The following is a 25,927-nucleotide window of genomic DNA, read 5'->3' on the forward strand; positions in this document are numbered from 1 at the left end:
CCTCTGATGAAGTCTCACACATGTCAGCTTTCATTTTAGAAATATAAAATACAGATATGTACTGATAAGTACATAGTGATCAGAATTCTAATATTTCTGACTGTCTGAGGCAAAATTTCCCTGAATCGAAATCAGTGATGATGCCCAGCCCTACATTTCACTCACTGCCTGTGTTTGTATCTCTGTCACTGCAGGACCAACATGGAGCGAGAAGTCAGCGCTCTCAGGAGGCCGACAAACCTCACAGAACAAAGGGGGAGAAGAAATACACCTGTGATGAGTGTGGGAAAGATTTTACTAAGAAGGATTCACTAAAAACCCACCAACTCATCCACACTGGAGAGAGACCGTTCAGCTGTGACGAGTGTGGACAGACTTTTTCCTGGAAGGATAGTCTAAAAAAACACCAACTCATCCACAGTGGAGTTAAAGCGTACAGCTGTGATGAGTGTGGGAAAGATTTTACTAGGAAGGATTCACTAAAAACCCACCAACTCATCCACACTGGAGAGAGACCGTTCAGCTGTGATGACTGTGGAAAGTCTTTTACCCGGTTTGGAAGCTTAAAAGCACACCAGCTCTTCCATAGTGGAGTTAAACCATACAGCTGTGACGAGTGTGGAAAGAGTTTTTCCTGGAAGGGTAGTCTAAAAAAACACCAACTCGTCCACAGTGGAGTTAAAGCGTACAGCTGTGACGAGTGTGGGAAGGATTTTCTTAGGAAGGCTTCACTAGAAAACCATCAGGTCATCCACACTGGAGAGAGACCGTTCAGCTGTGACGAGTGTGGACAGACTTTTTCCTGGAAGGATAGTCTAAAAACCCACCAACTCATCCACACTGGAGAGAGACCGTTCAGCTGTGACGAGTGTGGACAGACTTTTTCCTGGAAGGATAGTCTAAAAAAACACCAACTCATCCACAGTGGAGTTAAAGCGTACAGCTGTGATGAGTGTGGGAAAGATTTTACTAGGAAGGATTCACTAAAAACCCACCAACTCATCCACACTGGAGAGAGACCGTTCAGCTGTGATGACTGTGGAAAGTCTTTTACCCGGTTTGGAAGCTTAAAAGCACACCAGCTCTTCCATAGTGGAGTTAAACCATACAGCTGTGACGAGTGTGGAAAGAGTTTTTCCTGGAAGGGTAGTCTAAAAAAACACCAACTCGTCCACAGTGGAGTTAAAGCGTACAGCTGTGACGAGTGTGGGAAGGATTTTCTTAGGAAGGCTTCACTAGAAAACCATCAGGTCATCCACACTGGAGAGAGACCGTTCAGCTGTGACGAGTGTGGACACACTTTTTCTCGGAAGAATGGTCTAAAAAAACACCAAGTCATCCACAGTGGAGTTAAAGCGTACAGCTGTGATCAGTGTGGCAGAGCTTTTACTCAAAGTGGCCACTTACAGAGTCATCTAGTTACCCACTCTGGAATTAAAGCATACAGCTGTGACATTTGTGGAAAATCTTTCAGCCTGAAACAGAGCCGAAATACACACCTACGCATTCACACCGGACATGATGTGTACAGCTGTCAACAGTGTGGCAAAGAGTTTACAACAGACGCAAAGTTACAACGTCACATGTTTACCCACTCTGAGGAACTACCTTATAAGTGTGATCTGTGTGAGAAGACTTTTAAAGCTCCACATTACCTGAGACTACACCAACAGATCCACACCAGAAAGAGACTCTACAAGTGCAGTTACTGTGAGGTATGTTTTTATATTTTTATCGTGTCATTTTAGCCTGACTGTTTGGAACAACTCTGCTCATTAAACCGTGTTAGCATGTTGCTAACACAATTTAATAAGCAGAGTTCTACAGAATGGAGAGACGGTGTTGTGTGATTATTCAGATTTTCATTTTAGTTATCATTTTTGTTTAAATGATCCTAAAAAACTAAACTGAAAGTGCTGAAAACTGATATGGTGTTATTTAAAATTCACGTAGTTTCATGGTATTCAATTCAGTTTTATTTATATAGCGCCAAATCACAACAGTAGTTGCCTCAAGGTACTTTATATTGTAAGGTAGACCCTACAACAGATTTAGGCAACCTTTCTGATGGCCAGTGCCATTTAAAATTTCCTCAGAAGTCAGTGTGCCATATGATTGTATTAGCAATAAATTTAATAACGCTCTATATTAACAGTTACACACTACATAGAACAACTTTATAGAATTATATTTGTTCACAGATGTTGACAGCTATCAGCGAATAGTTAGCAGCTATTTTGAAACAAAAAAAAAAGACACTTTTTATCCATAACAAGAACTCCACAACAGCAAATACAGAAAATACAAATGCTATTTATGGTCTCCTCACAACAATGATAAGAAAAATAAACTGGGCCAATATGGCATGTTTGTTAATACAGAGATACACATGCTAATGTGATCTCTGGTCTCCCACTCGGAGACACAGGTCTCCCAGTGTCCAGCATTCAGACGGCTACGTGAGGACACTCTTCATGTGAGAGAAAATCTGCTCACACAGATATGTAGAACCAAATACTGTCAACAAGGCCTCTGCAATGTTCTGAAGACAGTTAAACTTGTCAGGTAGTGTCCAGCAGGTGACAATGCAAGCTCCGTGAACACGCACATCTATGGATTCCAGCTGCTTCTATACATTTCATGTCAGATAAAAACTTTGGTTGTAAGCTTCAGATAATTATTTAATAACAGCCAGACATTTTAAATGAGAATAAGAAAATATTTCTTTGTGCCCCCCTTTCCCTGTTAATGCCCCACCTGGCCCCCCTGGCAAAACTTTGCTAGACCCGCCCCTGCACAGTTACCAGCTGTCAGTTACTTAGAAAAGGATCCTGGTGTTATTTGTCTCTCAGAAACAGTTCATAACTTCAACTCATTCATGTCACCTAAAAGGTAAACCTGTTTCTCCATCACCTGTTCAGCTCTGATGATTCAGTAAGGACATCTCCTGGTTTCATCTGCATGTTTCCCTCTCACCACATATCCAAACCGACATCATGACCAGCAGCTTTTACAGCTGTGGCTCCTGCAAACATTAGCTGATACTAGAAAGTAATATTAAATAAATTCTAACAACAGCTGATCGAGCTTAAACGTGCTGCTGTTGTTTAGCGCGACATCCGCTGGTTTCCCCTCTCTGGCGCAAAGTGGGCGATAAACAAACAAGAGAGGAAAGCTGATCAGCTGATCATTGATCAGTAGCAACAGGAGAGGGAGGGAGAGAATGAGAGAAGAAGAGGCAGCTGTGCAGCGTAAAGACAGAATAAATCAATCTTTGTGTCTTTTTTTCTTTCTAGCTGAAGTTCGGGACAAACTCTGTTCCTTTTCACCTTAATACGAAACGCGTAATAATTTCTCTGAATGAGGGACGATTCGTCTTTTTACAGGCAACTCTACTAACTAACCTTATGAATAAAATACAGTTCACTATGGTATCACTAACATCAAAGCACCCACCCAGCTGTATAGGAACTCCGTCATGCTAGCTAGCACGCAGTACGAGTTATTGTAACTGACTGTAAAAAGTCAGCACAACGAAAATAAACTCCACCTAAACTTGGTTTATATCTGACCCAGATAGACTGCAGGTCATAACTTCTTACCTGAAGTTCAGGTCACCTGACACTCGGACCGGCGGCCGCCTCGGGTGTCTCCTCCTCCTGCCTCCCCTTTCCCTCATCCACCCGCTGGCCTCCACCACTTGCTAATTTTACTGAATCTGAGGAAGCTCCGCCACAGCCACCACCAAACAACTGAGTTATTTTTACAGCATCTGGCCAATCCACCACCTTTCATTGTTTATACCGTTACAAAGGGGAAAAAAAGTCACCGGGCCACCGAGCAAATGCCCGATGGCCAGTCCAGCATTGGTCGTGCCATCAGTTAACCCTTCGTGTGCCAACTGTGGCACACGTGCCTACGGTTGCCGACCCCTGCCCTACAATAGTACATACAGAGAAAAGCCCAACAATCATATGACCCTCTATGTGCAAGCACTTTGACGACTGTGGGAAGGAAAAACTCCCTTTTAACAGGAAGAAACCTCCGGCAGAACCAGGCTCAGGGAGGGGCGGCCATCTGCTGCGACCGGTTGGGGTGAGAGAAGGAAGACAGGATAAAAGACATGCTGTGGAAGAGAGACAGAGGTTAATAACAGATATGATTCGATGCAGAGAGGTCTGTTAATACATAGTGAGTGAGAAAGGTGACTGGAAAGGAAAAACTCAATGCATCATGGGAATCCCCCGGCAGCCTATGTCTATTGCAGCATAACTAAGGGAGGATTCAGGGTCACCTGGTCCAGCCCTAACTATATGCTTTAGCAAAAAGGAAAGTTTTAAGCCTAATCTTAAAAGTAGAGATAGTGTCTGTCTCCTGAATCCAAACTGGAAGTTGGTTACACAGAAGAGGGGCCTGAAGCCGAACGATCTGCCTCCCATTCTACTTTTAAATACTGTAGGAACAACAAGTAAGGCTGCAGTGCGAGAGCAAAGTGCTCTAACAGGGTGATATGGTACTACAAGGTCATTAAAATAAGATTGGGCCTGATTATTCAAGACCGGATTTTGAATTCAATTCTGGATTAAACAGGAAGCCAATGAAGGGAAGCCAATGAAGGAGAAATCTGCTCTCTCTTTCTAGTCCCTGTCAGGACTCTTGCTGCAGCATTTCGGATTAACTGAAGGCTTTTCAGTGAGTTTTTAGGACTTCCTGATAATAATGAATTGTTTAATGTGCATTGAAGGACATGTCCTGGTCAAAATGACTCCAAGGTTCCTCACAGCGTTACTGGAAGTTACTGAAGTGTTTCCTTATAATTGCCCACTCTATAAAACTCAGTCGACGGGACTGAGCTCTGCAGCGTGGGTAATTACAAGGAAGCACTTCATAATTTGTAGATTCAAGCTGCTCTACATATTGTGAACAGCAGATGTCACCAAAGAGGCGACAGAATTTGTCCTGGTCCAAAATGAGTCCAAAGTTCCCCACAGTGTTACTGGAGGCCAAGGTAATGCCACCGAGAGTAAGAATCTGGTTGGATACAATACTGTTCAACTGATGCTCACAAGGGTGTGGTACCACAGTGTGTGTTTGTATAGCCCAGTAAACTGTTAACTGAAGGAGTAAAATGTAATTGGCCGTCTGCAGAGATGCTCTTTATTTCAGGCGACGTTCAGGATGAAAATGTTGAAGGACTGACTTACACTGTGTCTTTGTGTCTTTGTTTAGAAGCAGAGCGACACAGATGGATCCAGTTCTCAACCCTGTCGTCGCTGTGGTGGTGGGAAAGACTTTCGTTGTGACCTTTGTGGAAAAACTTTCAGTCATTCAAATGCCCTAAAACTACATCAACGTAGACACACTGGAGACAAAATGAACTACTGCAAAGAATGTGGGAAAGGCTTCCCCACAAAACGTGACTTAAAACGACACGAACTCTTTCACAGTGGGGTCAAAAAGCATCTCTGTGATCAGTGTGGGTCATCCTACACCTCTGCAGGTGAGCTTAAAAGACACAAACGCGTCCACACAGGAGAGAAACCATACAAGTGCAGACACTGTGACAAAAGCTTTCCACAATCAGCTAATCGTAACTGTCATGAACGGACACACATGGAAGGAAACTACAGCTGTGACCAGTGTGACAAGAGCTTCAAGAATTTCAGTTCATACTCCAAACACAAACGATCCCACGTTACTAATAAACTCTTTCACTGTTACCAATGTGCCAAAATATTCACCACATTGTCTGCTCTGTGCAAACATCAGCGTGATCATGCAGGACTGAAATCACTCCCATCTCTGTGAAGCTGCAGAGACAGAAAGATCCTCGTCTGGTTTCAGGGTCAGACTTAAAACCCTTGAGATCAGGCTCCACAGAGTTCAGAGTGAATCTCCTGTAAAGATCTGATGAGGCAGCTATGAATGAAAATGTGCCTCTTGTTACATTTTAAGCTTTCTAAACTGTTCTACTGTAGTGTTGGTGTTGAGTGGTTAGCTTTGTTCCAGCAGTTGAATCAAAAAATCTGTTTCCTCTTATTATGTTTTTATTGAATGTATTTTGATCCATGTGTTTTTGTTGGGTGTTTGTTTGTTTTTTTTTGTTTTTTTTTTTTTTTTTTTGGTTCAGGTTGTTTGTGTTATGAAATCCTTCAACAGTTAATACAAAATTTGAAATGTTAAATAAAGAAATAGTTTAATGACAAAGAGTTTGATCCATGATGTCATTTCCTGTATATCAAACCAAAAACTGACATGACATATGTTCTCAGTGACACAGATGGAGGTTTATCAGAGGAGACTTGGCTGTTCTGACACTGAACAGGGTTCCTGCAGCTTACTGAAAATTCTGACCTGAAATTTATGAAAAAATAAGATCTTTAAAATCTTTTATATTTTAACCCTTTAGAGCCGATCGGAGCGGGAACGCTCTGTTATGCGTAACTATTTTTAAATCCCGGTAGCACTGCAACCACGTAAGCTAGCGCAAAAATTTTTTTTGCATATGAAACCGGAGGAGTTGTACTTACATATTGTGCCATCAGCTTGTCCTCGGTCACGGTTTCCTTCCACATAAAGCTTTGCAAAAACTGCATAAAAAGCGCTTGCAGGAACAAAAACATAATATTCCAGAAACACGCTTTGCTGGTCCGATCAGCTGTTCAAAACACTTCCTACGTTGGAATAGACGTCAGCGCGAACTTTTGCATTTCCGCCATTACCTGGCCGAAACCGGAAGTGACGTCATTTTCGCGGAAATGTAGTCTTTTGCGATCAGGGCCTCAGGGCCTATACTGCTCTTTTTAAAAGTTATCTTTGACTTTATGACTTTCTGTGTCGTTTCTGGGATGCTTAGGACTCATATTGCACTGCTGGAAATAGTTTATTTTGATGCATATGCTGCTTTTTTGCAAATTTGCAGTATAATATTTATTTTCGTTTTTCCTGCAGTGTATAAAAATTGGTGTATTTCAAAAATAAAACTATGAAGACACTCAAAATAAATTTCCCGTGGTGGGAAACTATTTTGTGCAACTTTTTTGTATTTACAGTTTTGAGGGATAAGCCTCTTAAATTTCTCTAACTACAAATATATGTTAAAAAATCAAAAACGATTTTCAATTTTTTTTGTAGTTTATTGCACTTTTTTGCAATTTATGTAATTACTATGCACTTAATGAATACATATTATTAAAATCTGGGCTATAATGGTTGTATTGATGTATAGCAACTTGAAATGCTCCCAAAAATGGCTCCACAGCATGTAAAAATATAATATAAGCTCTGGCGGACTTGGTTCTATGGTAGGTCTTAAAGGGTTAACAAAGTTGCTGTAGGTATCAAAAATCTGATTTGTGTTTGAGATATAAAAAGATTAAAAGATCATTTTCCAAAATTAAAGTTGTGGTTTGAGTTGTTGTTCTGTAAACCCTCTCTTGTCTGATCGTTTGATAATAACATTTAAATTTACAATAATGGAATGAAGCCAGATAACATGCATATAAAGACCTGGGTGACCTCTATCTTTCTGCTGCTGATTATACTTGGCCCTACAATACCTAGAAATATGGTATCTAACCAGATACTGTCCTATAAGATAAGATAAGATAGAACTTTATTAATCCCTCGGGTGGGTTCCTCTGGGAAATTCGATTTCCAAAAAAGCACAGCACCGACAGAAGTTACAGAATATTATATATACACACACACACACACACACACACACACACACACACACACACACACATATATATATATATATATATATATATATATATATATATAAATACAGAGACAATATAAATAAAATATACGAAGGGAATAAATGGGAATAAAAAAATAAAAATACAAGTGAATTGCACATTTCAAGTATTGAGGTCTATTGCACTGTTGACTATTTACAAAAGTATTGTACAGTGAAGTGAAGAGGCACTACAGCTTAGTTGTTCCCCCCTCCTTTGTCCTCCTGTTTCCCCTCCCTCTCCCCTCCAGAGAGGAGTTAAACAGTCTGATGGCGTGTGGGACAAAGGAGTTTTTAAGTCTGTTAGTTCTTGTCTTGGGGAGAAGCAACCTGTCACTGAACAGACTCTTCTGGTTGTTTATGGCCGTGTGCAGAGGATGCCTGGCATTGTCCATAATGTCCATCAGTTTCTTTAATGTCCTTTTCTCTGCCACTGTCACCAGAGTGTCCAGCTTCATGCCGACCACAGAGCTAGCCCTCCTGATCAGTTTCTCCAGCCTGGATGAGTCCTTCTTTGCTGTGCTGCTCCCCCAGCACACCACAGCATAGAAAAGTACTCCAGCAACCACCGACTGGTAAAACATCCTCAGGAGCTTCCTGCAAATGTTAAAAGACCTCAGCCTCCTGAGGAAGTACAGTCGGCTTTGTGCTTTTTTATACAGGTGCTCTGTGTTGCATGACCAGTCCAGTTTATTGTCCACCCACAGCCCGAGGTACTTGTACTTGTTGACCACCTCCACCTCCTCCCCCTCTATCTGAACCGGCAGTGGACCTGCTCTGGACCTCCCGAAGTCCACAACCAGTTCCTTAGTCTTTGAGGTGTTGAGTTGCAGGTGGTTTGTGTGACTCCATGCGACAAAGTTCCTCACCAGACTTCTGTACTCCTCTTCCTGATCATCCAAGATACACCCCATGATGGCTGTGTCGTCTGCAAACTTCTGAATGTGGCATAATTCAGAGTTGTAGCAGAAGTCAGAGGTGTACAGGGTGAAGAGAAGAGGGGACAGCACAGTTCCCTGTGGTGCTCCTGTGCTGCTGACCACTGTGTCAGACGTGATGTCCTTCAGCCTGACGTACTGTGGTCTGTCGGTGAGGTAGTCGGAGATCCAAGCGACCAGGCAGGGGTCCACCTCCATCCTGTTCAGTTTTTCCTGAAGCATACAGGGCCGGATGGTATTAAAGGCACTGGAAAAGTCAAGAAACAGGATCCTGACCGTGCCTTTTCCCCCATCCAGGTGTGAGTGGGCTCTGTGTAGGAGGTACAGGATGGCATCCTCCACTCCGACACCCGCCTTGTATGCAAACTGTAGTGGGTCCTGGGCATGTTGTACCTGTGGTCGGAGGAGGTTGAGGAAGAGCCGCTCTAGAGTCTTCATAAGATGTGACGTCAGTGCCACCGGTCGGAAGTCATTCAGCTCATTGGGCCGGTTCTTTTTGGGGACCGGGACGATGCAGGATGTCTTCCATAGGGCGGGCACTCTCCCCAGTCGCAGACTGAGGTTGAAGACTCGTTGTAGCGGCTCCCCAAGTTCAGCAGCACACGCCTTTAGCATCCTAGGACACACCTTGTCTGGGCCTGCTGCCTTTCTGGGGCAAAGCTTCCTCAGTTGCCTCCTGACCTGATCCACTGTGACACTGGGAGATGTTTGGGAGGAGGGGAGAGTATATCCTGTCAGAGTGACACTCAAAAACTACTCCATGCATTTATTATTTCTAGACTGGACTACTGTAATTTGCTATTATCGGGATGTCCTAAAAACTCCCAGAGAAGCCTGCAGGTAATCCAAAATGCTGCAGCAAGAGTACTGACAGGGATTAGTTGTTGTTCCTAGAATATTTAAAAGTAGAGTGAGAGGCAGAGCTGTGAGTTTTCAGGTCCCTCTTCTGTGGAACCAGCTTCCAGTTGGGATTGGTGAGGCAGACACGATCTCTACTTTTAAGATTAGGCTTCAAACTTTCCCTTTTACTAAAATATATAGTTATAGCAACAAAGGACATACACCCATGTGTGTTGATTTCTCCCTAAGATGGCAAACTGAAACACTCCAAGTTGGTGACTTTTGGAGATTTGTTTCCCTGGATGATTGAGAATGCATCAAGATGAAACACAAAAGGAAGCTCACCGCTTTTAGCAGAGTGGAGTGTTTCAGTGTTTCAGTTTGCCATCTTAGGGGGAAATCAACACATGTCCTTTGTATGTCCTTTGTTGCTGACATTTATTGATAAAAACAGTACAAAAAACCAACCATTTGTACACATATTTACAAATGGCCTGCTGAGTGGTGCATGGAGCAAGTTTTGGGTGGCTTGCGACCTAAAATCCAAGTACACAGATGCAAAAAAAATCAGGCCACTGTGCGATGTGTTCACTGCTACAGGTACACATGTGGTAAATGCAGACGACAGATACCGTGGCAGTGCTAGGATTGTGAGTGATTGCTGAAAATGTTGAAATGTACTCACTCACTTTTTATCATTATTTGTAAATATGTGTACAAATGGTTGGTTTTTTGTACTGTTTTCATCAATAAATGTCAGCAACAAAGGACATACAAAGGACATGTGTTGATTTCTCCCTAAGATGGCAAACTGAAACACTCCACTCCCCCACCCCCTCAATCACTCACCCCCACTCCCCTCCCTCCAGAATTCCTAGGTAACGACCTAATATACATATGGATGACTAGCCAATTTAGCTTCCACTTCCACCATTTGACTGCTCTCGGGTTTTATAGGTAGAAAGGTAGAAGCCTGGGGATGCTAGTGGTTATTAATCTCTGTCTTCCACAGCATGTCTTTTCTCCTGTTTTCCTTCTCTCACCCCAACCGCCTGTGGCAGATGGCCGCCCCTCCCTGAGCCTGGTTCTGCCGGAGGTTTCTTCCTATTAAAAGGGAGATTTTCCTTCCCACTGTCACCAAAGGGATTGTTGGGTTTTCAGAATCAGAATCAGAATACTTTATTCATCCCGAGGGAAATTAGGGGTTACAGCAGGCAGCACGCTAATGGCGCATGCGCACTCACAAAGGAACCTTCTGACCAACTTTACACAAACATCACATTGGGCAGACATGTCAGAAGGTCGGCTGATAGGAAAAAAACAACGAAAATACACTACATGAGGTAAGAGGAGGAGAAAAAAAACTCCACTCAGACTGAGCTCCTAGTGGGAGAACAGTTTGATAAAAGAAAAAACACCTCAGCACAAAAGCACATGACTATCAATACACCATAGAAACACGAGACAAGCAACAGGGCGGGTAAAGGGTAAGAGAGAGCCGGCGTAGACAGCGCATCCGGTCCTGCAGCATCTGTGCTGGTCCAGTTGACTGCTATCATCCCCGGTAGGGCACAAGCATCGAAGGCGTTGGAAAGGGAGGGGGATGAGTGAGTGCTTATCAGTGTAAGTGTGTGTGTGTGCGTGTCCATAGTTTAGCTGAGACAGTGTCCTTCGGCCTATCAGGCTAAGTAAACAGTCCTCCAGCCAATCCAGGTGTCCTTCATGGGGCGGGAAGAATAGTCATCACACAGTTGTTATCAGGGAGTTGTTTTGGTGGGCTCCAGCCTTGGGCCTGCAGCTGGAGCCGTGGTGTCCAAATGTTGAATATTGTTGATTTCTCCTTTGTGAGCAGCTCGAATTCTAGCACTCCGAGGCTGGTCTCTCGATCTCCCGTTGAAGAGCTGCGAGCCTCCCCATGATGGTATCAAACTTCTGTTCCGTGGTGTTGTCAGTCTTTTGATTCTGAGACCTCACAACTGCAGTGATCCGTTCCGCGATGTTTTCCAACTGTCGCTCAAGGGTCTCATTTTGAGCAGGCCTCTCTCTGATGTTTCCCCTCATACGCTCAATGGTGTTGTTTTGAGCCTTCACAGCAGCTGTAAGCGTCTCCAAGGTGTTGACCATATTACGTTCGTTGTGAGAGGTCGCACCTCGTCCCGTCGCTTCGAATCCAGCGGGCAGCCTTGTGGGGGTTTGAACAGCCGGTTCCGCTTTCTTATTTCTCTGATAAACCAGGGCTAAGCCAACGCCGATCAGCATGAACCCTGTTATCATGGTTCCGAATAGGTAGATATCTTCAGCGTCCTTGATCGACAGTCCCGCCAGGCACACGGTCCTCCAGTTCTGCCACCCGTCCATCGTGTAACCGGCAGGGAAAGTCCCTCCAGGGCACTCAGGCTCTCCCGAGCCCCGACTTCTCGTTGAGAAAAGGGTGTCAATAGCACTCAGAGACCAGTTGATCAAATCCATAATTCTCTTTTAGGTTTAGAGAACGACAGTGAGAGACTGTTCCAGGGAAAGTAAATTCACACAAGACAAGACAAGGACATAGAGGCGAAGCAGGGAAGATAAGGGTGAGGAGGAGAGGAGAAAGTGCGACCGCCTTCGCTGAGAGCTCAAGCGTTTTGTATGTGTTATTGCAGGGCAGGGGGTCCACTACCTCCATGATCCAATCTGGAGCCACTAACCCTGAGGGTACATCTTTCACCATCTTACAAAGCTGGGGTTGCAGCCATTCCCCAACTCTCTGTGAATGGTACTCATGGAATTTGATCTGTGGCTGTTGATCAATGGTCATGATTTGCATATTAATGATGAAGAAACTTATCTTACAGCTCATTGTTCATTCAGTGGGCTGTTTTCATCATTATGCAAATGTACTGTTTACTAGGTTTGGGAAACCTGCAGTCAGCTGAGATTGAAGAAGTCACTTGCAACACTGAAAACGCCATGTCCAGATGAACAGAATCAATTATTTTGGTACAAACAATTCACCACAAAAAAGACTCAATATTCAGAAATGCTTTAAACTGGGCAGTAAATATGTATGACAAACTCAAAACATTGTAATCTAAAACATACTGCAAAACAGTGCTGGCTCTTATTTCAGTGGGAGAAATTTTCATGGGCATGTGTAGCTAGAATTTTACTTTGGAGGAAATGGGGTCAATGCAATTCTTAAGCATATGTGCAAATGTCCGATGGATGGATGGAACTTTATTAATCCCTCGGGTTTGGTTCCTCCGGGAAATTCAATTTCCAGTAGCACAGCACCGACAGAAGTTGCATGTTACAGATATGCTAAGGGAAATGAGAGTAAGGATATAAGCACACAGCCCCACTCCACTGACGACTTGCTGTTGGCCAAAGCCCTCAACGACTTTTACTGCCGGTTTGATGAGACATCAAGCAGCCTTGACATCTCCACCTTCCCCAACAATAGAGACATCATCCCCCCACCTCCCCACTCCCACCAGCACAGAGCCATCACCACCATCAAAGACTTCACCCACAGGAGCCCCCTCCTCACTCCACAGCTATGAGGATTTCACACCACCATCTCCCACTACAACCCTTCATATTCATGAAGCAGATGTGAGGAAGCAGTTTAACCCTTTAGCTTAGACCCCCGGAGAGCAGTCATTTTGGTTTTCTACCTTAGACCCCTGCGGAGTCATCATTTTGCGTTTCTACCTTTAAAAGCCGGAGAGCAGTCAGTCAAATGCTGGAGTCATTCATATGTATATTAGGTCGTTACCTAGGAATTCTGGAGGGAGGGGAGTGGGGGTGAGTGATTGAGGGGGTGGGGGAGTGGAGTGTTTCAGTTTGCCATCTTAGGGAGAAATCAACACATGTCCTTTGTATGTCCTTTGTTGCTGACATTTATTGATGAAAACAGTACAAAAAACCAACCATTTGTACACATATTTACAAATAATGATAAAAAGTGAGTGAGTACATTTCAACATTTTCAGCAATCACTCACAATCCTGGCACTGCCACGGTATCTGTCGTCTGCATTTACCACATGTGTACCTGTAGCAGTGAACACATCGCACAGTGGCCTGATTTTTTTTGCATCTGTGTACTTGGATTTTAGGTCGCAAGCCACCCAAAACTTGCTCCATGCACCACTCAGCAGGCCATTTGTAAATATGTGTACAAATGGTTGGTTTTTTGTACTGTTTTTATCAATAAATGTCAGCAACAAAGGACATACACCCATGTGTGTTGATTTCTCCCTAAGATGGCAAACTGAAACACTCCAAGTTGGTGACTTTTGGAGATTTGTTTCCCTGGATGATTGAGAATGCATCAAGATGAAACACAAAAGGAAGCTCACCGCTTTTAGCAGCTCCCCCACCCCCTCAATCACTCAGTGAGTGATTGAGGGGGTGGGGGAGTGGAGTGTTTCAGTGTTTCAGTTTGCCATCTTAGGGAGAAATCAACACATGTCCTTTGTATGTCCTTTGTTGCTGACATTTGATAAAAACAGTACAAAAAACCAACCATTTGTACACATATTTACAAATGGCCTGCTGAGTGGTGCATGGAGCAAGTTTTGGGTGGCTTGCGACCTAAAATCCAAGTACACAGATGCAAAAAAAATCAGGCCACTGTGCGATGTGTTCACTGCTACAGGTACACATGTGGTAAATGCAGACGACAGATACCGTGGCAGTGCCAGGATTGTGAGTGATTGCTGAAAATGTTGAAATGTACTCACTCACTTTTTATCATTATTTGTAAATATGTGTACAAATGGTTGGTTTTTTGTACTGTTTTCATCAATAAATGTCAGCAACAAAGGACATACAAAGGACATGTGTTGATTTCTCCCTAAGATGGCAAACTGAAACACTCCACTCCCCCACCCCCTCAATCACTCACCCCCACTCCCCTCCCTCCAGAATTCCTAGGTAACGACCTAATATACAGATGAATGACTAGCCAATTTAGCTTCCACTTCCACCATTTGACTGCTCTCGGGTTTTATAGGTAGAAAGGTAGAAGCCTGGGGATGCTAGTGTTAGACCTACCACAGAACCAAGTCTGCCTGAGCTTATCTTTATATTTTTACATGTTGTACTTCCATTTCTGGGAGCATTTCAAGTTGCTATACATCAATACAACCCTTATATCCCACATTTTAATCATATGTATGCATTAAGTCAACAGTAACTACATAAATTGCAAAAGTGGTATTTTTACACACATTTCTAGTTAAAGAAATTTCAGAGGTTCATCCCTCAAAATTGTAAATGTAAAAAAGTTGCATAAAACAGTTTCCAACCAGACGAAATTAATTTTGAGTGTCTTCATAGTTTTATTTTTGAGATACACCAATTTGTTTATACTGCAGCCACCAACTTTGTAATTCTCATTTACATGACTATACATGTATACTATACGATTTACATGACATGGCGCTCCATCTGTTGTAAGTCCAACAAGTTTGTCCCAGGGCAGTTTCATGTCGGTTACACTTTGACATACGTTTTTAAAAATGTCTTTTCCTGTCGTTGTCCCTTGCATCGATTTAATGTTCAATATTTCCTCTCCACTGATGAAGATGGCCAGCTGTGCAATGTCCATCATGTCTATACTTTCATACACAGTATGCAATAACGTGTTTGCTTCTTTCACAAAGCTGTGTTCCTAAATCAGTGGCCATCTCACAAACCCGATCGGCAATCATATTTCTCCTCAGGCTCACATTTGCCAAAATCTGCGTTTTGTCTGGATAGCATCGCACAGCTTCATCAGAGTGGTACCGGGCTGATTTGACTGTCTCCTCTGCTACAATAAAATTTGCTTTCACAACAGCTTCACCATGTGATTTACCAGTTTACTACCAATGTAAACTGCTGGTTTACCAGCAATGTCTGTAAACATACATTCAGTCTCCCACTGGTGCTGAAAGGCTCCATTTTCAGAAATAACTTTTTTCTTTGCCATTGTGAGGGACTAGCTTCGCAATAACAGAAGTTTGACTTGATTGACGCGGGAATGTTGCCAGGTAGCCTAACGTCTGGGAAAGAGGCTGCAGCGCTGCGTTACAGGATCTGTTGTTTGTGTGTTAATAGCACCTCATATCGTCGGGCCATGCATAACAGTAATTTTAAAAAATCTATATGAAATGATCTCGCGGGCCTGATATGAATGTACGCTGGGCCAGTTTGAGTGTGTGCAGTGAGAATTCAGTCAAAGTATTTAACTGGAGTGTGAAAAAATAAGCTGAACTCTACAGCTTGTGTGGTCTCCTGTGGCTTTAGGTGCTGACAAGCCTTCCAGCTGTTCTCCAGCATTTTCATTTACAGCCGTAAAATATCTCCACATGTTGCTCCTGTTTCTCTCTCTTTGCAGTCCAAATGGGTTTTCTGTGTGTAGCCGAGTCACGTGACGGCACAGTATCAAATCCCAGCAGGGCAGAAGAAGGGGGCGGAGCAAAGTGAGTCTCCCGCATAAGAAGAGGTGTTCGCACAGACAGCTGCTTCTTCATCCGCAGCGAGTAAAATAGTGAACTCGGAGGAGCATCGATCGTAAACCACTACCACCGTTTGGATCGATATCTGCATCGATCTGCCCACCCTTGTCTCCTGGATCGTAGCTGAGATCAGCATGAACCACGTGGGTCTCTGCTCCCTGATCTGTTTCCTGTGTTTGGAAAGAGTTCCAGCTTCATCGCGGAGTTTCTCTCGGTTTGTGGGCTCATCTAAAGGTAAGCACCGAGCTAACCTCAACACTAGATTTACTAACCCTTCTCAAAATCCCTTGAACCCAACACCTACTAAAATCACTGCGTTTATTTTCTGGTGCAAGTCCCGAGGTGTTAATCACCCCTGCTGAGATTTTTACAAGTCATATGCTCGATTCTCCTGCTTTTGTTGCGCAAACCACCCATTGTCTTTGAGGCCTGGCACATTTGCTTTCAACGTGCGGTGGAGATGAAGCCAGCCGCGGAGGTGTGCGGGTGGATAGCGAATGAGCAACAGTTTCTGACTTTCCAAAAGTACTCATTTATTTAGAATATGAAAAATAAAAGTGCTACCTCTACCACACATTAGTCGAGAGCACACTAGTACGCAAACTGTAAGCTGTACATCTCCGTGTCTCCTGATGACACCAGACCAAAGGATGCCCTTTTTAACTGTATTTTAGATATAAGATCTTGGATGGCAGAAAACTTTTTACAGCTTAACCAGGACAAAACTGAAGTTTTAATCGTCGGTCCCGAGGCTCAGAGAGAGAAACTCTTGTCTAAATTAGAGGCATTTTCACTATGTCCTTCACTACAAGTGAAAAACCTGGGTGTTATTTTTGACTCTGAGCTTGGTTTTATCCCACATATTAAACATGTAACCAAAATTGGATTTTATCATCTAAAAAATATAGCCAGAGTCCGCCCTATTCTCTCTCGGGCCAACACGGAGATGCTGACGCATGCTTTTATTACCAGTCGCATTGATTACTGTAATGCCCTGCTCTCTGGTCTCCCCAAAAAGAATATTTCAACTTTACAACTTTTGCAAAACTCTGCAGCTCGTGTGCTGACGAAGACCAGAGGGCGGGCCCACATTACACCGGTTTTAGAATCGCTGCACTGGCTCCCCGTGTGTTTCAGGATCGATTTTAAAGTTCTTTTACTGGTTTTTAAATGTCTTAATGGTCTTGGGCCTTCTTATCTCTCAGATCTGCTTTTACCATATGAGCCCTCGCGGACCCTGAGGTCCTCTGGTACTGGCCTTTTGATCGTTCCTAAAGTCAGGACACATACTCACGGAGAGGCAGCTTTTCAGTGGTATGGTCCTCGTCTGTGGAACAGCCTGCCGGAGGAGCTCAGGGCCGCAGAGAACGTACATGTTTTTAAGAACAGGCTCAAGACCACCTTTTTAACCCTTTACAGCCGATCGGAGCGGGCACGCTCTGTTTTGCGTAACTATTTTTAAATCCCGGTAGCTCTGCAACCAAGTAAGCTAGCGCAATAATTTTTTTTGCATATGAAACTGGAGGAGTTGTACTTACATCTTATGCCATCAGCTTGTCCTAGGTCACAGTTTCCTTCCACATATAGCTTTGCAAAAACTGCATAAAAATCACTTGCAGCAACAAAAACATGATATTCCAGAAACACGCTTCGCCGATCCATCAGCTGTTTGTAACACTTCCTACGTCCATCAGCGCGAACTATCACATGACCGCATGACCTGCCCGAAACCGGAAGTGACGTCATTTTGCGGAAATGTAGTTTTTTACGATCGGGGCCTTATGAGCTTGTGTTTTACTTGTTATGTGTTTTAAAAAGTTATGTTTGACTTTATGACTTTCTGTGTCGTTTCTGGGATGCTTAAGACTCATATTGCACTGCTGGAAATAGTTTATTTTGATGCATATGCTGTTATTTTGCAAATTTGCACTATAATATTTATTTTCATTTTTCCTGCAGTATATAAAAATTGGTGTATTTCAAAAATAAAACTATGAAGACACTCAAAATAAATTTCCTGTGGTGGGAAACTAGTTTGTGTAACTTTTTTGTATTTACAGTTTTGAGGGATAAGCCTCTTAAATTTCTCTAACTAGAAATATATGTTAAAAAAACTAAAACGATTTTCAATTTTTTTGTTGTTTATTGCACTTTTTTGCAATTTATGTAATTACTATGCACCTAATGCAGACATATTATTAAAGTTTGGGCTATAATGGTTGTATTGATGTATAGCAACTTGAAATGCTCCCAAAAATGGCTCCACAGCATGTAAAAATATAATATAAGCTCTGGCGAACTTGGTTCTATGGTAGGTCTTAAAGGGTTAATTTAGCTTTTACCTAACGTTTATTTATTTTATGCTTATTTATTCTATCCTGTTATTCTATTATTAATTTAGGCTTTACCTAATATTTATTGATTTTATTCTTATTCATTTTTAATCTTCTTACTCTATTTATATTTATATTTATATTGTATCCCGTTCTTATTTATTTTATCATTTTACCCTGTATATATCCTATTGTGTCATATCTCCAGTGTTTCCTCGGAGGGCGCTCTCTGCACTGGGGCTGTGATCAACCGTGGCTGCTGGGGCTCTGGGGGTCCTCTCAGCCTGGCTGGGGGGCTTCTTTGCCTCCCTCCTGCTGTGTGCCCAGCCTGGAGGCTGCGGTCTGTGACCGGCTCCCGGTGCAGACGGCTCCCTGTGATAGTGTTTCCTCACCGGGCTCATGTGTGCCCAGCCCAATTTTACTCTTTAAGTGTGCACGGGTGTGTGTGTGTGTGTGGGGGGGGTATTCACATCATTTATGTTAATGAGAGTGTGGGGAGTGAGTTGGAGGGTGGGGTGGGCTGCTTTTAACTATGTAAAGCACTTTGTGCTACTTTTTTTTTTTTTTTGTATGAAAAGTGCTTTATAAATAAAGACTGATTGATTGAAACACACGGGAGCATCCATTACAGGGAGAGTGCGAAGTTGTTCAGCCGCTGGTTTCCTCTTTCTGGCGCAAAGTGGGCCAAACATAAAGAAGAGAGACGGACTCGCGACAGAAAAGCTGATCATTAAGCAGTTTCATGATTGAAGTAGCAACAGCAGAGGGAGAGAGAGAGGCAGTCGCTCCATATATCGGTTATTAAGCTTAACGTGGGAATGCTTTACAAACCATCAAAGATGAACTTATACACTAGCTTTACGTCTCTCTCAAATCATTGTTAGAAGTCCAGTCAAACAATGATTTATTGATTACACGTACGCGGGAGAGATCTGCAGTGCCACTCACAGAGATCTCAACAAGGAAGCAGACATCACACTATTTTTGTATATTAAGGTCCAGCCTCACAATACGTTAGCAGATATCGTAATATACACCAGTTACAGTTAGACACATTTCCTTTTTTAACTCTCTTGACTTCTATAACAATTAAAAACCCTCTTCACCGTCTCACACTCTGTGTGTTTCCTGCCGTTATTTTCTCCTCATACATGTCTCTGAAACATCCTGTACTCATCTCACTGAACAGGTGTACGGGCACTTTGCAGGCCAAATGTCTCTAATCTTTGCCCTAGAAACAAGTCGAATATTTATCTTTGTCTGGAAGCGTGTTTGACCCTCAAAAGACTCAATGCCATCTCTCATGAGCACATTTGCAATGTGTGTATGAAAATGAGTACATGTATAACTACTTATTTAACACAAGCTTTGCACAAAGTACCACTAATAAAAGCCCGGTTAGAAGAATGTGTTTCCCACAACTCACTGCCTGTGTTTGTATCTCTGTCACTGCAGGACCAACGTGGAGCGAGAAGTCAGCGCTCTCAGGAGGCCGACAAACCTCACAGAAGAAAGAGAGAGAAAAAACACAGCTGTGACGAGTGTGGGAAGGATTTTACCGTAAAAGCTTCCCTAAAAATGCATCAGGTAATCCACACTGGAGAGAGACCATTCAGCTGTGACGAGTGTGGGAAGGATTTTACCGTAAAAGCTTCCCTAAAAAGGCATCAGGTAATCCACACTGGAGAGAGACCATTCAGCTGTGACGAGTGTGGAAAGTCTTTTATGCAGGCTTCACACTTAAAACGACACCAACTCATCCACAGTGGAGAGAGACCGTTCAGCTGTGGAGACTGTGGAAAGTCTTTTACCGAGTCTGGACACTTAAAAACACACAAACTCATCCACACTGGAGAGAGACCATTCAGCTGTGACGAGTGTGGAAAGTCTTTTATGCGGGCTTCACACTTAAAACGACACCAACTCATCCACAGTGGAGAGAGACCATTCAGCTGTGATGAGTGTGGAAAGTCTTTTATGCAGGTTTCACACTTAAAACGACACCAACTCATCCACACTGGAGAGAGACCATTCAAGTGTGATATTTGTGGAAGGTCTTTTCCCTCAGCTTCATACTTAAAAACACACCAGCTCATCCACAGTGGAGTTAAAGCGTACAGCTGTGATGATTGTGGGAAAGGTTTTACTCTCAGTAGCAGCTTACAGAGTCATCTAGTTACCCACTCTGGAATTAAGGCATACAGCTGTGACATTTGTGGAAAAACTTTCAGCCTGAAACAGAACCGAAATAAACACCTACGCATTCACACCAGACATGATGTGTACAGCTGTGAACAGTGTGGTAAACAGTTTGCTACAAACACAGAGTTACAACGTCACATGTTTACCCACTCTGAGGAACAACCTTATAAATGTGACTTGTGTGCGAAGACTTTTAAATCTCCACATTACCTGAAAGCACACCAAAAGATCCACACAAGAAAGTCTCTACATGTGCAGTTACTGTGAGGTATGCTTATATATGTTTATATTTTTATCTTGTCAGCCGACTGTTTGAAACAACTCTGCTCATCAAATTGTGTTAGCATGTTAGCAATTTTACTGCATGGAAAAACACCTCTGAATGATTATTCAGACTCTAATCACAGGTTTTTAGTGATCGTGTTTGAGGATTGTATTACTGTTATTGTTAGGGATGGGTATCGTTTAGGTTTTATCCGATACCGGTGCCAAATCGGTACTTTTGAAACGGTGCCGGTGCTTAAACGGTGCTCAAACCGGTGCTTAAAGAATGGAGAACACAAAATTGGTCCAAAAACCTCTCATGTTCAGCTGTTTTTTTTTGTAAAAAGATAACAATGTTAGCCTTTTATGCAGCTATGGGGCATATATGGTATCACTCTTGGCTGGAAGCAGTGCTTAAACAATGGAAAAAACACAAACTTTGTCCAAAAACCTCTCATGTTCAGCTGTTTCCCTCTTTTTCTTTGGTTATTTTAGCCTTTTTGTCCAGGGTGAAGGGAGTATCTGCCATCAAACAAGAAGACAGCCGCATGTAGCTATGATGATGTTTGCTAGTTCACCTTACATGCATTAATGTAATAACGTGGTTAGCCTACTCAACGTAAATTACACGAACAACATTAAGCTACTCACGCAGAGAAGAACGGCTGCTGCTGCCATCATCATCATTTCTGCTACACTGACAGGGCTAGGGGCCAGGACTCTCCTCTTTGTGTTTTTGGGTATGTTGCTAACTCCGGGTCTGATAAAAGGCACCACCGCAGTAGATGCGCTCGGTGTGAGGTCTCGCAGCAAGCTATCAAATACAGCGCATTTCTTGGTTTTTGAAAAAAAAAAACAACGCTATGCGTCGCCAGGTGTTTCATCGGATTCGAGGTGTTATCTCCTTTGACAGTATCACAGTATCAGCTTAAAGCACTTGTTGCAGGCTGCTCAGTTTGCATCTTTTGCTGTGAAGTACAGCCAGACTTTTGACCGCTTCGCCTTGGGCATTTTTAATCAGTAGCTCTGCATAAAAGAACGTACGTACCTGGCCCCGCCTACTATCCTCGGAAACGTAAAATGATTGGCTAGAAGTGTATCACAGCTCAGGAAAAAAAAGCACCGAAATAAAGCACCGAAATGTGCGCTGCTTTTCGGTCTGGTTACTACCGTTTATGTCAGAACCGGTGCCATCATGGCACCGGACACCGGTACCCATCCCTAGTTATTGTAGAATTAAACTAGTATTAATTTAATGTTTTTACTCTTATCGTTTTTATAGCACATTAAATTGAGCTGAGTGTGATAATGTAAACAGTAAAATGCAATTGGACTTGGCAGAGATGCTCATTATTTCAGGCAATGTTCAGGATGAAAATGTTGAAGGACTGACTTACACTGTGTTTGTGTCTTTGTTTAGAAGCAGAGCGACACAGATGGATCCAGTTCTCAACCCTGTCATCACTGTGGGAAAGACTTTTTTGTGACCTTTGTGGAAAAACTTTCAGTCATCAAAAGACCCTAAAAATACATCAACGTAGACACACTGGAGACAAAATGAACTACTGTAAAGAATGTGGGAGAGGCTTCACCACTTCAAAGGACTTCAAACAATATGAACTCCTTCACAGTGGAGTTAAAAAGCACGTCTACGATCAGTGTGGGTCATCCTTCATCAGTGCACATCAGCTTCAAAAGCGAGTCCACACATGAGAAAAACCATACAAGTGCAGACACTGTGACAAAACCCTTTCACAATCATGTGATCACACTAAGCATGAACGCAGACGCATGAAAGAACTTCATCTGTAAGAGAGTTTGAGTAATCTCAGTTCATACTCCACTCACAAGCGATTCCATGTTACGAATAACCTGTTACGTCTTTGTTAGAGATTTTCTACATTATACATTATAACCAAATCTCTATAAAACAATATAATCAAGTAAGCCTTATATTTTAACCAAGTATGCCTTATATTTTGTGTGTTCATATATTTTCACATAACCAAGCCTATTGTTGAAGAATCACCTAACCAAGTCTATTGTTAAAGGAAAACTGATGCATTCCTTACCTCAGTGTCTGAGATGTTTGACAGCATGATATAATGATGCATTCTTCACTTCAGTGTCTGTGATGTCAGATAAAGCATGATATACTTCTGTATTCTTATCCCAGTGTGTGAAAGATCAGATAAGCTGATTTAATGTTTAACCTCTTCCCTGACAGTTAAAAGAGGAAGTACTATGTAACCCATTTTTGCCTTATAAATAAAGCAAGCAAGCCTGTGCTCGGTGTGTTTTGTCTTCTCAGAGACATTCACCCGTGCGCACGTTTTCTAATTACACTCTGAGTCGGTCTGCAGTTGTCTCATTTCTCTTACTTGTGTTTGAACAAATGTCTACCCCTGACAGTCTTGATTCCTGCTTTTAAGTAAATCTTGTAAACAGTACATTTGCATAACGACTGAAACCAGTCCAATGAATGAACAATGGGCTGTGAGGTCAATTTCTTGATCGTTAATAAGCAAATTCTTATGACCATTGGTCAATGGCCATGAGTACCATTCACAGAGTAAAAATTTGCATAATGATTATGAAGGAACTTGTTTTACTGTTACAATGTTCAAAAACATTTACTAAATTATCTCCTCTGTGCAAACATCAGCCTAATCATGCAGGACTGAAATCATTGCCATCTCTGGATCACAGTGAATCTGAAGAGACAGAAAGATCCTCTTCTGGTTTCAGGGTCAGACTTAAACCCTTGAGATCAGGCTCCAGAGTTCAGGTAGAGTCTCCTGATCTGATGAGGCAGCTATGAATGAAAATGTGCCTCGTTACATTTTAAGCTTTCTAAACTGTTCTACTGTAGTGTTCATGTTGAGTGGTTAGCTTTGTTCCAGCAGTTGAATCAAAAAATCTGTTTCCTGTTATCATGTTTTTAATGAATGCATCGATCCATGTTTTCTGCAGTTTTTTTTTCAGCTTGTTTGTTATGAAATCCTGCAACAGTTAAACCAAAATTTTATATGTTAAATAAAGAAATGGTTTACTGACAAAGAGTTTGAGCCGTGATGTCATTTCCTGTATATCAGAGCAACACCTGAAGTTACCAATATTTAAAGTCATAGTCAAATTATGTGTCAGCATGACCTTGTGAAAACTGCTTGGCGCTGCTTCACTATGTTATCTGCTAACTGTTAGGGCGTAGAAGGACGAAACTCCCAGGAATGACCAGTGCCAGGACCTTCCTGATGCAGAGAGTTGTGTGTGTGTGTGTGTGTGTGGGGGGGGGGGGGGGGGGGTATAAAGGAGAAGCTGAGGCATCCCAAAGTTAAAGCTGGCATAACTGAACCTTAATGTTTGATGTGTGTTGTGGTTCTCTTGCGCGCAGTAATTAATAGCTTGAACACAGCAGAGCTTGATATAAAGACCTGGGTGACAACTAGCTTTCTGCCGCTGATTATACGTGGCCCTAAAATACCTAGAAATGTGGTATCTAACCAGATACTTGCTCTGGATTGCATTACCTTGGCCTCCAGTAACACCTTGGAGTAATATTTGACCAGGACATTAAACAAATATTTAGGGCTGTGTGATCGGCCGAGTTGGAAAAAGCAGGAGTAACAGGAATTATTATAAAAACAGGGTTTTCATTCATTTAACCCAAAAATTATATTTACAAAAGTAATTAATGTTGAGCTCATAAAAAAGGTCAAAGAAACAAAACTGAACTCAGGCAAAGAACTGCAAACTTAACAAACCAAATGACTGCACAAAGAAATATAACTGACCTAAACATGAACTGACACAGAAGGGTATATATAAAGTCTGATCAGACCACTATGACACACGAGGAGTAACTAAACAAAACACAATTGTAAACAACAAACATGGCAGTACAGTCTGGTTTGTCTTTATCCTGTTTTCCTTCTCTCACCCCAACCGGTCGCAGCAGATGGCCCCGCCCCTCCCTGAGCCTGGTTCTGCCGGAGGGTTCTTCCTGTTAAAAGGGAGTTTTTCCTTCCCACTGTCGCCAAAGTGCTTGCTCATAGGGGTTCATATGATTGTTGGGCTTTTCTCTGTATCTACTGTACAATATAAAGCACCTTGAGGCAACTTTTGTTGTGATTTGGCGCTATATAGATAAAAATTGAATTGACTTGGTTCCTTAGTAGGTCTAGAGGGGTTAAACTGCGTCCTCACATCTGCTTCATGAATATGAAGGGCTGTAGTGGGAGAAGGTGGTTTGAAATCCTCATAGGTGTGAAGTGAGGAGGGGGCTCCTGTGGGTGAAGTCTTTGATAGTGTAGATGGCTCTGTTGTGGGGGGAGCAGGGAAGGTGGGGGGATGATGGACCAAAGTGTATCTATTGTTGGGGAAGTCTCTATTGAGGTGTGAAAGCCGCTTGATGGATCATCAAACCGACAGTAAAAGTCGTTGAGGGTGTTGGCCAACAGCAAGTCGTCAGTGGAGTGGGGCTGTGTGCTTCCTGAAGTGAAAATCTGGCATTTAAACATAAATAGGAAAAACTCGCTCACAGCTGACTAATGAACATTTGCATGCATGCTTAAGAACTGCATTGACCCCATTTCACCCAAGTAGGGATGGGTACCGGTATCCGGTGCCATGATGGCACCAGTTCTGTCATAAACGGTAGTAACCAGACCGAAAAGCAGCGCACATTTCGGTGCTTTTTTTCCCCTGAGATGTCATATACTTTGAATTCTAGCCAATCATTTTATGTTTCAGAGGACAGTAGGCGGGTCCAGGTACGTACGTTCTTTTAGAGCAGAGCTACAGATTAAAAATGCCCAAGGCAAAGCGGTCTAAAGTCTGGCTGTACTTCACAGCAAAGTATGCAAATTCAGCAGCCTGCAACAAGTGCTTTAAGCTGATACTGTGATACTGTCAAAGGAGGTAACACCTCAAATCCGATGAAACACCTGGCGACACATAGCATTTTTTTTAAAAGAGGATGACGATGGCAGCAGCAGCCGTTCTTCTCTGCGTGAGTAGCTTAATGTTGTTCGTGTATAATTTACGTTGAGTACTCTAGCCACGTTATTAAATTAATGCATGTAAGGTGAACTAGCAAACACCGTTGTTGTTACATGCAGCT

General features: G+C 42.6%; 3 protein-coding genes across 4 annotated transcripts in view; 2 read left to right on the forward strand and 1 right to left on the reverse strand.

Annotated features, from left to right (window-relative positions):
* Window positions 1-20,808, forward strand: part of LOC147321691 (uncharacterized) — a 28,177-nt gene extending 7,369 nt beyond the window's left edge. Inside the window, exons 3-5 of one of the 2 annotated variants that reach the window (XM_086305765.1) lie at window positions 195-1,715; window positions 5,230-5,549; window positions 19,872-20,808. In XM_086305765.1, coding sequence (XP_086161891.1) covers window positions 195-1,715; window positions 5,230-5,549; window positions 19,872-20,808 — 2,778 coding nt within the window. Of the gene's footprint in view, window positions 1-194; window positions 1,716-5,229; window positions 5,550-19,866 lie in introns of those variants that run through there. The other variant, XM_086305766.1, reaches the window with a different exon arrangement.
* Window positions 11,285-12,126, reverse strand: LOC147321692 (uncharacterized). Its single transcript, XM_086305887.1, has one exon. The coding sequence runs from the start codon at window positions 11,986-11,988 to the stop codon at window positions 11,380-11,382; it is 609 nt and encodes a 202-aa protein (XP_086162013.1). The 5' UTR covers window positions 11,989-12,126; the 3' UTR covers window positions 11,285-11,379.
* Window positions 16,089-25,927, forward strand: part of LOC147321693 (uncharacterized) — a 106,491-nt gene continuing 96,652 nt past the window's right edge. Inside the window, exon 1 of the mRNA XM_086305832.1 lies at window positions 16,089-16,240. The gene's annotated coding sequence lies outside the window, so the exon portion shown is untranslated. The remainder of the gene's footprint in view (window positions 16,241-25,927) is intronic.

Source organism: Aulonocara sp. 'chitande type north' Nkhata Bay, linkage group LG9 (genome assembly GCF_057382095.1).
Source record: "Aulonocara sp. 'chitande type north' Nkhata Bay isolate Kocher_YH1m ecotype deep benthic linkage group LG9, A_spYH_male_GT1.1, whole genome shotgun sequence".
NCBI classification, from domain to species: domain Eukaryota; kingdom Metazoa; phylum Chordata; class Actinopteri; order Cichliformes; family Cichlidae; genus Aulonocara; species Aulonocara sp. 'chitande type north' Nkhata Bay.